The 17,467-nt window shown below is 33.0% G+C and overlaps 2 protein-coding genes across 3 annotated transcripts in view; one reads left to right on the forward strand and one right to left on the reverse strand.

Moving 5' to 3' along the window:
- The window catches only part of LOC140446755 (neuropeptide SIFamide receptor-like), a 351,230-nt gene that overhangs the window by 230,646 nt on the left and 103,117 nt on the right, over positions 1–17,467 (forward strand). The window lies entirely within an intron of this gene.
- Positions 2,955–8,254, reverse strand: LOC140446737 (uncharacterized). Of its 2 annotated transcripts, none has more exons than XM_072539339.1 (2): positions 7,596–8,254; positions 2,955–7,258 (listed from the first exon to the last, which is right to left on the reverse strand). In XM_072539339.1, exon 2 carries the CDS (start codon positions 6,946–6,948, stop codon positions 3,091–3,093), a length of 3,858 nt encoding a protein of 1,285 aa, XP_072395440.1. In that variant the 5' UTR covers positions 6,949–7,258; positions 7,596–8,254; the 3' UTR covers positions 2,955–3,090. The 2 variants fall into 2 exon arrangements, with proteins under 2 accessions (XP_072395440.1, XP_072395432.1); XM_072539331.1 differs by having other exon boundaries at positions 2,955–7,298.

The raw sequence follows: 17,467 nt of genomic DNA on the forward strand, positions 1-17,467 counted from the left end.
GTGTCTTCAATCCAAAATCCCATACGCTTGTCGCTGTACATAGACTTGTGTGACAATGTTGAAAAGTTAAAAATTACAGCCAGACGGAAAAATACGAAGAAGAAGAAGCAGAAAAAAACAAACAAACCAACCAACCCTGAAGCAAGAAAACATTAATTACCATCTGTGTCTAAAATAATTATTTGGAAATAAATATATTGATTTTAACACTTTGTTTATCTGCCTTTTGGCGATAATGGAGCAATACAAAAAAAAACTTGTCTCCGAACTTGAATGTATGAAAACTGATAAAAATGTGAATAGCTTTTTAGAGATGGGATAAAAAAATAACTACAACTTTTTAATTAATTAAAAACGAAATGTTCTAACACTCACCCTTCTTAGCCAGATTAGGGGTTTGAAATATCCCAAATTGGACCGAAGCGTAGCCGGCTATTTGGACTCGTGATTAAGGCTAATTTCTTGATCTAAATACGACTCCCGGTATTCACGTGTACTGTAGATCCGCTTTTTTTAGCGAAATTGTGGATATTCCAAAAAAACCCTTCCACGAAGGCAGCAAATCCCCTTGAATATCCACACGGTTCGGACTAGTCCAGATCCCACATGGAACAGCAGCAAAAGCAAAAAAACAAAATGCCGTTTTTAATCTAGCCCAACCTTTCAGTAACACCGTCAAATCTGGAATCACTTTCTTTCCGTCGTCTTTCCGAACACTTGACAACTTGACACACGGAGGTCACCGAATAATACCGAGATTCAAAAATTTCAATTTTATGATCCCAATTCTTCCAAGATAACTCTAGAAAGAACGATCTAAATTAGTTTCTTCACAAAAAAGAGGACGTGTTCCCTTAACTTCAGCACAATTTGCCAGACATTACCCCTATTTAAAAATTACTAATTTTATTTTCGCCACCTTGCTTATAATATATTATAGGCAACCGCTCTTACACGTCCTGAATTATTTAAATTTTGATAAAATAGAGGTGGGACTTTCTACTTTAAATTTGGAACGTAACAGATGACTTGTGGCAAATGGATTTGGCTGAAATGCGTCCTTATGCACATCAAAATAAAAATTATAAACTAATACTAGTGGTAATTGATTGTTTTTCAAAATTTGTGTGGACACGTCCTCTAAAAACGAAGACTGGTGAGGAAATTACTCGGGCATTTTCGGATATTCTCGCTCATACTCGACGAGTCCCAAAAAACTTACAATCTGATCAGGGAACCGAATTTTACAACAGAAAATTTCAAAATTTAATGAAAAAACATGAAATTAATCATTACAGCACCTACACGATCAAAAAAGCTGCTATTTGCGAAAGAGTTATTAGAACGTTGAAAGCAAAGTTGTACAAGTATTTCAGTTTACATGGATCGTACAAATGGTTAGATGCTCTACCCATAATCACCGAGGAATACAACAACACAAAACACAGTAAAACAGGATACAAACCGTCTCAGGTTAACAAATCCAACGAAAAAGCCATTTTAAACAAAAGTTATACTCATTTAAAGATTGCCGGTCCACGAAAGTTTAAAGTTGGCGACATTGTACGTGTATCAAAGGCAAAACATTTCTTCGAAAAGGCATACACGCCCAATTGGACTACTGAATTATTTAAAATTGTACAAGTTAAGATAACAAATCCTATAACGTATTTGCTCGAAGACATGCAAGGTGCGCCGATTAGTGGCGGTTTTTACGAAGAAGAATTGCAGAAAACATCAAACCCTGACATATATCTGGTCGAAAAAGTACTCAGACGAAAAGGCAATAAGATGTATGTGAAATGGTTAGGAATGGATAGCAAACACAACAGCTGGATAAATAAATCGAATATAGTTTGAGGATCTATATTTCGATTCGCCGCGTAGACATACACTTTTCTAAAAAAGGCTTACAATTAACCACAAGGAGTGGGGGATGACAAAAGTATAAATTTAAGACAAACTACGATGTTCAGTTTACACCCATTTCGTCAACGGTATTCGAAACAAGAAGATGATGATGAGCTCTCAAGATAGTGGTTATGACAGTCAGCCTGTTAATTTCGATGATGATAGCAGTGAATTTAGTATAGAATTTGGCTACGATGAAGATGGTCAACCGCCTAGTCCTGGCGCCGAATTAGATCGAGTATTGGCAAAATTTGAAGCAGCAGCCACAAATGAAGTATATTGTTTATTGGAAACTACATATCCAATGAGCTCTCTCCATATAAAAATTGGTCTATCTCCAGCTCGAGATTTTTCACCATCCATCATTCTGTGTAAACATGGTAATTTTAACAGAATCAGTTTAAGCACATTCGAGTGGGAAGCCATAATTGAGTGGTTTAAAGAAAAAATGAGTGATTTTTTCCAAGCAGATCTACCGACTTATGCAGATGAGTATGATCCCATCGAATTTATGTGTGGTGATTTTTGCAAACTAAGACAATTGGTGATGGAAAATGTAAAGTTGCTGACAATCGAGAAATTTGGAGCCGCATTTTATTTGTGGGAAGATGACGTCAACCAAATTATAGAAGCAGACCAGAGCATGATGTCGCATAGAGTGGTGCTGTTAAAGAGTTTACAATTTCACGAATACTATATAAACATTTCAACTTTCATCAAGAACAATTTTGGTGCTATAGACTCTTTACATGGACCAGTTGAAGCCTTCGCAGCATATTGCAATATTTGTCCAAACACTTTGTTAAGTTTAGCTTTAAAGGAATTTGTATATTATTATAAAATTAAAGTTGTAAATGATTTAACTGAATAAATAATATTAATATAAATATGTTGTCTTTTATTTGTAATCTAACATAAATAAAACCAAAAAATGTAAGATTACACAAATTTATTATTAAAACTTACATTATAAAATTAATACTATTTTTTATATTTACAAAAACTTTGCGATAAGTGATCTTTTCTTTTTTTTTGTTCTTATGAGTAGCCATATACTAAAAGAAGATAATTATTTATGCATAGTGCATCTACATTGAAAGAACCAAGTAGTATCAAACAAGACATGATCAAACGAATTTTGACACCAATTATCTGTTTTTCTGCAACAACAAATACATGTTATTCAACAAGATAATGTCCCCACGGAAGCGTATTAAATGATTTTGGTATTAAGTACCTCTTATCGTCATAAGGACTTAGAGCCGTTTTGGATTGCTCGATGCTAAATACTGAGTGTTGGTACGACCGAATACATCTTTGGCTCGCGGTTTGAATTTTGAATTCTTTAAGACATTTTTCATAGTCTTCGTACGTAATTTTATTTCGAACGACGTTATATTTCACTCCTTTTGCTTTTTTCGTTATTCCCAAATTTCCTATGTCACATTCAATTCTCTCTTTGTTTAGTTGTTTTCTTTCTAGACGCTGTCTCTCTTTTTCCCTCTCCTCGTCAGTTATTTGCAGTTTAAATGTGTACATTTTTGATCGTAATCCAATAAAATGTGTAATTATTTTCCCATTTGCCTCGTCCTTCATTAATCCGGGGATTTTTTTATTTAACCTTTCTATTTCGTATGGGTTGTTTTCGGCATAGTCTGAGGTATCGAATTTACTTGGATGCGCCTTTAAAACCTCTCTATATGCATCTGAACATTGCAATTCATAAATAAAGCTATCTGTATCCATGTACAGCAATGAACAGTTTTTCTCTCCCATCGTTGGAAGCATAAAGTTGTAGTGAAAATCATACATACATAATTTGGATATATCGAGGATTGCTGCGCCTATATACAGGGGTTTATTAAAACATACCTCTGCTTTCTTTAGTTCAATGGCAACCAAATTTTCGCTAAAGATCGTACGACTGTGAAATCGACTACTTGCAATCAGATTTCTGGCTCCGTACCTTCCATGCCATTTTTTACATAATTTTACAATACGATGACGTCTTATGTTCTCCATGGTCTTGCCGAACACAGCATTATTCATTAATTTGAACAAATTTTTCTCAAAACTGTTGGTGGCTGCCGCCCGTAAATTTGTATTTAACTCGATATACGGTCGCAACCACGCAGATTGATTAAATTTCAAAACTTTATGTATTTTTGTTAAAATTAACCCGTTGGCTAATGCCTGTTTAAGATTTCTATAATGCATAATATATTTGGTTTTGTGATATAAAGTTGGTATTAACTTTGGCAATTTTGAACCCGGCGGAATGCGGTGTTCGGCAGCAAATGGAAAATCTTTATGTTTGTCGTGTAATTCGCGTGGATACTCCAAGTCAACTTGGAAAAAATAGCCCTCCTTTGCATCATCCTGTATTGACATAATATCTATATGGCCTTCGGGAAGATTACCAACACCAAATTTGGTTACGTCTTCGATCCACTTGAATCCTCCTATTGGTAAAGCTTCACTCATGGCCCAGCCATACAGATTGTTTACATCTAAATAGAGGATGTACTTAGAGGGCCGTGTGGGATCATACGACGAAATGTATTTGTTGTTGGCCTCCGAATATCTGTTGCTACAAACAGATATCCCACCTCTTATGGCTTTTTCCATAAACAAGATCATATCCACATCTTTTAGCAATTCTAATTTACATTGTGTATATCTCAACATACAATCCCAAGTGTATCCTGGCATAGTATAATACCATGCTGGATCTAATTTATATGTGTCTCGACATTTTTGTCGAAACTGCTCAAACACATCAGCCAACAGCAGAATATCTGTTTTTAAATACAAATCGCTGTATTCCCCCAAATTTTTACAATTAAATTTCTGCCAAACATTTTGGGCATGAGCATACTTCTCTTCACTAATGTATTCATTATTTAACTTATTATAAAAATGGTTAATTGTGGGTAAAGAAGTTTCATCCAATTTTTCCAAACTATCAATATAATCGTAACAAAATACTCCTTTACAAGTTAACAAATTAAATGTATCATTATCTACTTGACTAAATTCTCGTTTTAAAATCTTCTTTTCTGATATATCTAAAAGAGATGCCAATTCATCAAGTGAAGCTCCCATAAATCTAAGTGAATCAATAAATCGTAATTTAATTTGATGTTCGTCAGATTGTAATGTAAATGAAATATATTTTTCTTTATTAATGGGAAGTAAGCTCAAGTGCCCATGCTTGCAAAGATCTATAATCATAAAATGCGAGTCGTAGCCACTAAAATTATGAAATACGATTGGGACGACAAACAATTTTTTAAAGTTCAAATTACATGCTTGGTGCGCAAATCCCCGTACTTGTCCCGTAAAATGATCGTGATCTACAACAATTGTATCTGTAGCCAAAAAGCGTTTGCCACAAATATGGCAAACAGTTGCCATATTTGTGTTGGGCTTTTCGACCATAGGTACAATTGTCTTTATTTTGGAATTTACAAATTTGGAAATTTCGGCCATTTCTTTTGCGAACCACTCCATGCAATTTTCACCTCTATAGCTATTAAAATAAGATAAACTATCATCGTAAGCACATTTCAAATAATAACCTGCACTAAAAGGTACATGTTTCTGATATTTTGCTGTTTTACTCAATGAGACATTTGAATCTGTAAAATTATGTAATTGGCATTCAAAATCAGCATAAACTATAAACGGAGTTGTTTGTTTGTATGTAAAATTGCGAAAAGCCACATGGTCATATTTGGGAACAGTCATTTTGCATTTATTCACATCTGAACACATTTCTTCGTGCTCTGCTAGTTTGCTTTCGCTGTGAAAATAGTTTAAACAACGATCGCAAATATATTTTTTACGTGTGTTTTTGTTTAATTGCGATTTTACTAATTTTCCTAAATCTTTAATCCAACAATAATGAAGGCGTATTTCAGTCTGATCATCATCATCTTCTGGAGGAGCATCGTAATCGTTTAATTTTGGAAAATATTTATCTTGTATTAGGAGCAAATTAACATGCTTTTCCATCTTTTGCGGTGTCAGTCTGGCAGGTACTACTTCATAAAATTGTTTGTCCTTCACTACGTTTAATTCTAATGCAAACACATTGACAGATATGGCGTTTGATTTTTCGAATTTTGAAATTTGGTTTATTGGCATTGGGCTTTCTAATTTATCCGTTTGCAAAACAGTAGAATAATGTGGATATTTCGAAACTCGTCCAGCATTTTTGTTAACAGGATACAGAGCGCTAACAATCGACCAATAAAAACAAGCCTGATCAACGTTATGCACATTAATACAAGCCTTTTTATTGCTAATCTCTTTTGGCAAGTCAATGAACGATGAACCGTTTCCTATTTCTACTTTATTAATATTGACTTCTAATGAGATTACTTTAGACAGAGCAGCACCCGAATCTTTTTCTGCAAATTCAGACAGCTTTGTAAAAATTTTATCCTTAACATTTTCACTAAACCAAAGATGTAAATCGGTCGATGTGTCTATAATAGCATTTTTAGTGTTAAAATATTTTAAATCTAAACTTTCGGTATCACTCGATTTTTTAATGAATTCGCCGCAAAATGTAGTATTGACTTTAAGAATTCTATTTGTTTTTAAAATAATTTTAATTTTTCTACTAAAAATAATATAACAATCATTTAGGAACTGTGTTAAGTCCTTATGCACTAAATTAACTATAACTCCAGTTTTAATTCGACTAGCAAAACACGAAATGACATTTTCCCATTTAACTCTATTGCGCAATTTTGAATTAAGCCCCAACCCAACGTACTTATTATTAAAATTTAAAATAATTTGTCTAAAATGCTTAAAATGTCCTATGTAAGTTTGCAATTTTCTAACTGTTCCTACGGATAGTCTATTGTTTTTAATTACTTTACTACATCTAAAAATTTGACTATTTAACCGTCTTGTCCAAACTTTACGATCTCTTTCAGTGAATTTATCGAAAATTATTTTACTAAGCTTTTTAATAATGTGCATCAAATCATCAGACTGTTTAATCACTTGTTTTATATGCATGGCTATGGCTACTCACACAGACAAACAATAAGAAAAAATCACTTACCTTATTCAACTATCTTAAAGGATGCTAGGAGTCTGCTTTTTCCAATATCAACTTCCCCTTCGTATATCAGCGAATAGTTTCCGCTGTTGAGGTCCGTTATTGCTGCTTGGTAGGCTTTGGTTACCCGCTGTGGTAAGAAAACAACGTCAGCGCCCAAATCCAGCAGAACTGTATCCCCAAATTGTGTTGTTACCACCTTTGCACTGTGAATGGTAAATTTTTCTCCAATTTGCAGATCTTTAAGTTTTTTTATTGGCTTACGTTCTGCAACCAAGGATGAATTATTTAGTTTTGATAGATCCATCTACAACAACAATAGAACAAACTATAGTTTTTCCGCTTAACGTGAATGGAGAGATGCATTACATACTCGGCAATAGAGAAGAACCATATACTACAAGAAATCGAAATACGAATAGCGGAGAATACTTCTTATAAAAAATAGCAGACGTGAAATGTTTTACAACACCCAAATAGATAAAAAGGACATAATAAATACTGCATGAAATACGAACAGAGAGATGTACAATTCTCATAAAATACAATGATAAAAAGGACATAATAAATACATAGAAATATACAAAAGACAAAAACCGCTTACCTTTATCAGATATATGTAAGTCACTGCACACCGTATTGACTACTGCGAACTTGTTGTTGTTGTTGTATGTTTGCGATGCGAACTGTGACACCGTATGCGCTCCTCGGTCTTTTAAAGAACAGAGCAGCATATCGCCCCACGCGAGCCCAAGTTGCGTCAACCTAATGCGCGTACGGTACCATCAACTGATTCGTTTCATTGATAAGCAACACCTTGTGTTCTAGAAATGCTCATATTTATATATTTATTTTTATTTCTTCAACTAATTTTTATGGTATACAATAAATAGATATTGCGGTAAGCGAATCGTTTTTATCAATTTAGAATTTTGTTAATGTGGTTGCTGATATCATCATACATTTTACAAAATGTAGCAACTGCGGTTTTCTTTCCGGTGTACTTGTTTTTCCAATGATTAAAATAAAATTTGTTATCACACTTGTTTACGTGTTTTGAATTATGCGGTACCGCGTTATCACGAGGCTTCATCCGGTTTTGCTAACAAATGCACTATCTTTTAACATATTTAATATATTTCTGTATATAATTTCAATTCTTTGATTAATACTAATTTTATCCATATAATACATGTTTTATAAAAATACGGTTAATATTACACAAAAACTTCTTCAGTCAGAAGATGTGTGTGTGTTTGGATTTTTGTATAAATAACTGTATTAACAATTTTTGGAAATTAGTATAAATCACGGTGCTTGTCTGTTTACATGCCTTATTGTCTAATGTAATGTAAATAAACAATACTTGTACATGTCTATGTCTTTTTTTAATAAAAAAGTTTCAGTGTTGTATATATAACTTGTAGTAACTATATATGTACTATATGTAACTCAATAATAAAAGATATTTTAATGAAAGATATGTATATTTCTCCTACGCATTACTACTGAATATGTTCTACGTAGAATGTCACGTTTTATATGGCAAGTTTCTAGATAAATTTTATAAAGATATAATTTGTATTAGTACAAGAGAATTGGGAATTTGACGTTGGTTCGTTTTATGATGTTTTTAGCCATAAATAATGATCGTATCGCACTTGGTCGGTAATTTTCGTAATATACATGAAAATACCTTTCTAATGGTATACTGCACGGAGCACTTGGTGCAAAATTGAGCGAGTTAGGGTTTGCTAGAGATCAAACTGCGATAAGAGATTTTTCTATGCCAATGGTTTTGTTTTACCGTCAATAACAATAAATAAGCATTTATAGTTCGACCAAGTTATTACAACGGCCGTTATGACACCTTACCATATATCTTTTGAACGGATAAGCGGAAATCGACGTATGACCCATCAAATTAAAGGATTTTGAATGATGAATTACATTGTGATGTCTAATTTAATAAAATTCTATGTATAAGATCTCTTTGATACCCTGTTACATTCTGTATCGAATGTCACGTCATTTCACGTTCTATGTCGAATGTCACGTCCTGCGTCGAATGTCACGTCCTGCGTCGAATGTCACATAACTGTCACGTTCTACGTCGAATGTCACGTCATTTCACGTTCTGCATCGAATGTCACGTCCTGCGTCGAATGTCACGTGACATTTCACGTTCTACGTCGAATGTCACGTCGTGCGTCGAATGTCATGTGACATTTCACGTTCTACGTCGAATGTCACGTCCTGCGTCGAATGTCACGTTCTACGTCGAATGTCACGTTCTATTAGGCACTGTACGGACAAGAAGAAGAAGACGAAGACGAAGAAGAAGAAGAATGTTCATACTAATCGTTGACATGGCTTCTGTGTCACCTACGCTTTCATTTGACACCTCATACGTCAAAATCATGCCAATAGCAACAAAGATACATTCTAGCGCCCATTTGGCAATGCTGCCATCTTTGTTTTTTGTGTCCCCGTCTCCTCCCCGTTCCAACGAGCCCTCGTACGTCACGATCGGACCAATAGAAACAAAGATACCTAATAATGACCTTTTGGCATGCTCCGATGCGCACGGCACATACTGCATTCAACCCCATTTTTCATCCCCTTTCCAACGAGCCCTCGTACGTCATCCTACGTTAAGCCGTTTGGAACTTACGACCGGGGGTTGCGATTTTAGGGGATGCGATTTAGGGGATGAGCCAGGAAATACATAGCCTATCTACTAAGCTCTTCTTCGTATTTTCGGTGTTACTGAAATACAGATCCGTCGAATTAGAAATAGCTTAGCAATGAGTGGATGTTCACCAAAAAAAAGCCCGGACCAAGGATACAAATAGGCCTAAGAAGACACACCCTGCTGATATAGAAAACATAATAGCTAACATTTCTTCATTCAAAGGCCGCCAAAGTCATTATACACAGAGACTGAACAAAAAGAAAATTTATCTACTATCATAGTTAAATGTAAAAAATATGTACAGAGCCTTTAAAGAACTTCACTTACAGTCCAAGGTTTCTTACTTTGTTTATTATAACATATTTCAAACTCGATTTAACAAATCTTTTTCTTACCCCAGATGTGACACTTGCACATTCTGTGATGAAACTAAAACCCAACTCAAACTACCGAATATCGAGGAATCATCAAAAAAGGAACTGCTTCAAGTGAGAAACCTTCGTCATGCTAAAGCAAAGGCATTCTATGATATAAAACGAAAAACTAAACATAAATGTCAGCAAAGTAATAATGTATCTGCACTAGCCTTTGACTTACCTACAAATAAAGTTTTCTACAGCAGACAACTTTGGTACTATGTATTTGGTGTACACGATATCAAAGGCAATGATGTCTATATGTATCTCTATCACGAATGAATGGCTAAACATGGTCAAAATAAAGTAACTTCCATGATATTTCATTATCTAAAAGATCATATACTCGGTAAAATGAATAAAATATGGTTTTTCTCTGATGGTTGTCCGAGTCAGAATAAAAACTACATATTTATCCGCTTTTCATATATCCTGGTGCATGTACTGAAATTAGGATTAGAGATAACACACGTATACCCAATGCAAGGACATTTATACATACCTTACGATAGTGACTTTAGTCTCATTTCGCGTGCAAAAAAAAGTAGTTGTTGATGTTCCATAAGAATGAGATGATCTTATTTAACAGTCAATGTTTAAACCTTCTACATTTAAAGTGGTTAATATTGGGAATTGGCAATGGTCCATTGCCTTATGTTTCGGAGCCAGGACATCCGAAACATATGTCCTGGCTCCGAAACATAAGGCAATGGACAGGGATTAACGACATACAATCTCTGATACATATTGCAAGAAATAGAGAATTAATGGAAAATGTGATCGCTAACATCCATTAGTGGATTTGCATCTAAAGAAGAAGAAGAATATTGGGAAAGAAACAGACTGGTTTTTTATGGACGAAAGCTTTAAGGATTTATTTTTAAAGAATCTAAAACCAAAAATTTCATTGAAACCAGTAAGAATGTGCCAAATATCTGAAAAGTATGTTGGACAAGTTTTAATACATCAAAGTTTTCACGGCCCATGGACATTATACGCCATTACTGGAAAAACAACAGCAAAACAAATAACTCTGATACCAAATAAAGCGAAAAATAAAATATGTCAACCAAAGTTTCGCGATCTAATGGATCTTAAGAATCCTCTTGATAAAGAATTTTATCTTAATTTAGAACCAGAATCCGGGGAAACCAAGGATCTTACTCCAGTCGTAGAACTATTTAGCGATGATAATAGCAGTGGTTGCGAATAGACATCATAGAATTTTTTGTTATTTCTACGAGGATATTGTATATGTTCATTTTCCGATATATTTGCAGGGTTTTACCGATTTTTGTTTAAAAAATCAATGAAAACATGAAATCAACTTGTACAATTATTTTGATATCCACATTTCTTCCAATGAATATCTTAGTAAAAGTAAGATTTGAAATAAATGGAAGCTGGGCAGTTTTTCTTAATTTGCCAAAAGTTTAATTTTTGGATGTGTTGTTTGTTAAATAAACTCTTAACATATCAATATTTTTTATTTTTAAGTTACAATTTATATCAGCTATGAGCATGAGCACGTGTGCTTGGTCGTATAGTAATTTTCAGCGATTTCCAGTTTACCAAAAAGTTTAAACAACGTAGCAAAAAACTTATTAATAAATTTACTAGACTGTTGGGTCAGGGATCAGTGAACCAAGTATACTTAAAATAGGTTAATTTTAGACGATACTGTGTTGATTTTACTTTGGTACTTTCGCTTTTTCAAACAAAGTGTTAAAGTTGACAAATAAAGACAACAATCACGAAAATGGGTCGATAAAAAAGCGCGAGCCCGAATATTTTTTCATTAACGTAATTTACGGATCAGTTCTTCGAGAACACTCCTAAAAATTTCAATTAGAAGTTGACAAAGACGGCGATTTGCATGGTCCATTGACAACTTGATTACAGAAAACTGGAATGGATGCTCTACGCTCTTGAGCTCTCAGATTAAATTCACCGATTTCGATAAGAAAAAAGGACAGTTTGATGGTGGCAGCAAAGTAAACCAACAGTGGTGAATTAGAGGACAGGGAGGAATCTAGGAATATTTTGGTAGCAACCGAAAAATTTACTAAAGAATACTTTACAAATTTTGTTTAATATTTCCGTTATATATAGAAAACTCACGAAACCTTAATTAAAACCGAATGATAAACCGTTTAATTTTGTCCTTTTTATTCAAGATTAAAATAAACAAGAAATAATATTTAAACAAAAAACAAGACAAAAATGTTAACATAAATCATTTTTCTACAGCCGTTCCGAAAATAAAACTTTCGGTATGATTTATTAAATCGAAAGTACCATTTTACACAACTCGTACCGAGAGTAGCTACTTTCGGGACTAATTTTTTTCATTTTCGAGACGATTTTGGTTAGTTAGGTAACGGCATTGACAATAACATCAACTTTGTATTTTATTATGACAACGCTTGTCATTTAATATTCGTGTGTTTTCGCTCAGTTTTTCGTTTTTCAATTCCAAGAAATGGAAATCAGCCGAAATGGTGAAAGTGAAGCCGAAATGATTCCAGATAGACTAGGCGGGATCTGTAGAAATTCAGACCATAATGGACTATCTTTTTGCTGGAATCACTTCAGGATATGCCCAATATCGATAATCACGATATGCGCCAGTCGCAAACCCTGTGCTAAATTTTTTATTTAACAAAATCTGAAATCAATTGAAAATTTCTCATGTTTTTGCTCTTATTTTCGTATATAATTCGGAAAATATTGATCCTAGAGAAAAAATTATAAGAAGTTAAAAGTTTCGTTATTCAATTTTACACAATATTTCGTTAGCTAGAAATTGAAAATTTAATGTTTATTGTTGAAAAAATAGCAATAATTGGAAAAAAAAATACAAAAAAATGAAGTTAATCCTTTAAATGTTTTCGACTTTCTAAACTTGACTTACAAGCTCCATATTCCGCCTAGAAAAACTTTTTAATATATTTAAAACGTGTGCTAAAGATCGGTCGGATAGGTTTTGCATAATAATTTTGCAATCCAGCCTACTGGAAAAAAATCGCAAATTTTCAAATTTATAGTAGGCCCTAAATAAGGCCCTCAGATAGTTGCAATTTTTTTACATATAAAAGAAGGCTCAAACTGTCAAACGCTCTTTGTAAAATTCAAATCGGTTCACTAGGAGAGCCTAGAAAATTTTTTAAAGTTTTAAACATTTTTTAGGCTAAACAAATTGAATAACTTTACGAGCTTTAAACATATCAATTTCAAAATTTATACACTTAAAGATCATTAAAAGACGTTTCTTAAAAAAAACGATATATTCGGCTTACTGGTTGCCGAGATATTGAAGGTCAAGGTCAGACCTGAAGATTCTTATCCTTCCAAAAAAAAGAAAAATACTTTAAAAAAAAATATTGAAGATTGAGTCAAAATAAAGTTTATTTATGAAAAAAAAAAAATTTTTTTCATTCGCCTTTGTTTTAACAATTTAAATTATTTATTAACAATTTATAAATACATATTTGTTTACTAAAAGTAACAATTTACTTCAATGTATAAATTGCAAGCTCAAAAAATATGCATGAAAAAAAAATGCAATTACTTGTTTAACATACAATTGTTTATTGCAAATTTCCCAATTTTACAATTAAAAATGGTATTTGAAAATATGATATTTGAAATCCTTGTCGTCCGAGACAACGACTCAAAAAAAAAAGAAAATTTGTTAACAAGAAGCCGAGGTAATGCAATTTTTAGCGCGCGCTATGATTTTGAACTCGCCGATTCACATTTCGAGTGAATGTCCCCCACCACCACCTCTAATGCATTCCGAGCGACATTTTACGCGAAAATGGTTTTTTATTTTTCTTTTTTATGGATGTTGCCATAAAGCACATTACATAAAACTTTTCATATAAAAAGTACTTGACAAGACGAGGGTATTTGTTTAAAAACGAGCCCTCTATCACTTATGGTTACACGGCAAATGTATGCCAACTTTGACCTTTAATATCTCAGCAATCCGTAAGCCGAATGTATCTTTTTTTTTTAAAGAAGCGTCTTTTAATGTTCTTTAATAAATTTTGAAATTGATATGTTTAAAGCTCGTAAAGTTATTCAATTTGTTTATAAGCCTAAAAAATGCTTAAAACTTTAAAAAAATTTCTAGACTCTCCTAGTGAACCGATTTGAATTTTACAAAAAGCATTTGAAAGTTTGAACCTTCTTTTATGTGTAAAAAAATTTGCATCTATCTGAGGGCCTTATTTAGGGCCTACTATAAATTTGAAAATTTGCGATTTTTTTTCAAAATTATTATGCAAAACCTATCCGACGGATCTTAACAAAATTTAGCGTCCGTTTTAAACATATTAAAAGGTTCTTCTAGGCGGAATATGGAGCTTGTAGGTCAAGTTTAGAAAGTCGAAAACATTTAAAGGATTAACTTCATTTTTTTGTACTTTTTTTCCAATTATTGCTATTTTTTAACAATAAACATTAAATTTTCAATTTCTAGCTAACAAAATATTGTGTAAAATTCAATAACGAAACTTTTAACTTGTTATAATTTTTATAAACGAAAATAGGAGCAAAAAAATGAGAAATTTTCTTTTCAGATTTTGTTAAATAAAAAATTTAGCACAGGGTTTGCGACTGGCGCATATCATGATTATCGATATTGGGCACATCCTGAAGTGATTCCAGCAAAAAATAGCTTCCTATGGAAAATGTCCAATCCAAAACAGATCCCGCCTAGACTAAGATGAGATTAGGGAAACTGCTAAAGCCGTTATTTATGAATTATTGCCGGTAAAGTCAAGAAAGAGGTATGAATTGGTCTACGATTTATTTCAAAAATGGAGCAATGATAAAAATGTACATACTATAAATGAAGAAGTTATTCTTGCATATCTAATGGAAAAATCTATGATCTTGAAGCCATCAAGCCTTTTGAGCAATTGCTCGATACTTAAGTCCACACTTAACATTAAAAATAATATAGATATAAGCCGCCATCCAAAAGTTATTGTTTTCCTTAAAAGAAAATTCATCGGCTACAAACCAAAAAAATCGAAAGTATTGAATAAAGAAGAAATAGATAAATTTTTATCAAAAGCTAAAGATAAGATCTACTTAATGACAAAGGTTATATAATTAAATCTAATTTCTCTTTTTTTTTATTATTTTTTTTTTGTAAATTTTAGGTTGCATTAATACTTGGTTTGGCAGGCGCTTGTTGTCGTGAGGAGCTTTGCAAAATGAGTTTAGATGATATAGAAGATAAGATAACCATGTTAGTGATTAAAATTCCTAATTCCGAAACGAACATGGAAAGAACCTTTGTGGTTACTGGAGAAAATAACATTTCTTTATACAGAAAATATTTGTCATTACGTCAAGCAAACACACCAAATCATAGATTATTTGTATACTACAAAAATGGAAGGTGTACTATACAACCTATTGGTATTCACACTTTTGGAAAAATCGCCTGCACTATTGCTGAATTTCTTAAATTACCGCATCCCAAAGAGTACACCGGGCACTGTCTATGAAGGAGCTCAGCTACTTTACTGGCTGATAGTGGTGGTACTATAACCAACTTGAAAAGACGCGGAGGATGGAAATCAACTAATGTAGCAGAGGGATACGTAGAAAATTCTTTGAGAAATAAAATTCACTTAGCTTCACAGATTGAAAACGGCTGCAACCAAGTTAATTCAAAAAATAGTAAAAGTACTGACACGTCTAACACTAATTTCAATACTGCCACTTCTGTTAATATTCCTAACAATATCAATGTAAATAATTGTTATAATTGTGTTATAAGTAGATTTTTCTAATGTTGAGTTCACGTGAGTAACTTTAAAGTGTTTAATAAAAGTTCATAATAAAAGTTTATCCATATATTCTTTTTAACATACAAAACGGCTGCAGAAAAAATATTGTACGTAACACGATCCAAAAGTACTTTTACGAGACTTGCAGGATTCCAAGACTCTTCTGGAAACTTCCTACTCGTCTCGTAAAATATCACTTTCAGAACTTGTTATGTAAATTACTATTTTTTAGTTTTTTAGTCTTTTAGTCACAAATTTCGATAGAAAAAAATAACAAATTACATTATTAATTACGGTATACATATTATAAATATCAAGTGAAAGAATTGGTATAAATTAATTGCTGGTATTTTCTTTTAAAAGGGTTAACACTGACATTTCTTACATCCTCTTCAATACTGTTAGAGCCATAGAAAAAATCCTAACTGTTACCATGCTAAATGACGTGATGATTGTTTGGCATTTTTAATATATAAAGCAGGACTTTCCAAAACGTGCGAAGGGACGCCCTATGATGTCGTTGTTTTGTCCCAGAGGCGTCACAGTCGAGCTTTTGTTTTTTTTTTAATTACCAACGAGGAGTTTTCATATTGACTATAGGTAATATCATTAAAAAAATAGAAAACGAAGGGAGAGTAATGTAATTTTGGGTAAACGAAAGAAATAAGAAAAAATATAGAAATATGACGACTAATATTTGAATTTTTGATGTATCTGTAGTACTAAACGGGATACAGACCTTCTTCAACCTGTTTGTTATAAAGCACTTGCAGCTGAAAGTATGCTTCCTAATAAACTAAAACGGCATTTAGAATTAACTAACAGTCATTTACAAAGTAAGCCTAGAGATTTTTTTGCAAGATAATTGGAAGACCTGAATCATTAGTCCACGGCTTTGGTTTTGGTTTGGCTACCTCCTATTTTTGTAACTCTTTTGGTATCTCCTATAATAACAAATGCAAAGGAAGTCACTAAAAATTATCATCCTGTATGTATTTAATTAGCCCATTCATTTTTTAACATGTGCCTTCTTCCTATATCGTTATCTATTCCATGATATTTGGATGTATCTCGATCCAGAATGTTGTATAAATAATATTTTCATGAAAAAATAAGAAAAAAGCGGTATACAAAGATTAAAAATGGAACAAAATGCTGAATAAATAGTAAAAACCAAGAGATTACTGCAACTGCAGTGAGATATTTAAAAGAAAAAATATTTAAAACACAGTTCTAAAACTAAAATACAAACTAATTACTTTCTTTGTTTCTTTCACAAGTCAGTTGTCCCAGTATCTAAAATCCTTCTCTGGAGACACCTACTGCCAAAGTGGCTTCGATCATTTTCATTATCCACTTATCCATGACGGTATTGGGTGCCCTAATCCTTGGAAAAACTGAGGTCGCCGTTTCTTGCCGATAAACCAGTGGGCGAGTATTTATCCAAGGAGCAAGACGATTTCGTCCTCCGACGGTAATTTATAAATAAAATAAATAGCTTCTGATGTCGCAATGCCATGTCTCCCCTCCATTTATCCGCCTACGGATCGTTTTA

The sequence above is a fragment of the Diabrotica undecimpunctata genome, chromosome 1 (assembly GCF_040954645.1).
Source record: "Diabrotica undecimpunctata isolate CICGRU chromosome 1, icDiaUnde3, whole genome shotgun sequence".
Taxonomy (NCBI): domain Eukaryota; kingdom Metazoa; phylum Arthropoda; class Insecta; order Coleoptera; family Chrysomelidae; genus Diabrotica; species Diabrotica undecimpunctata.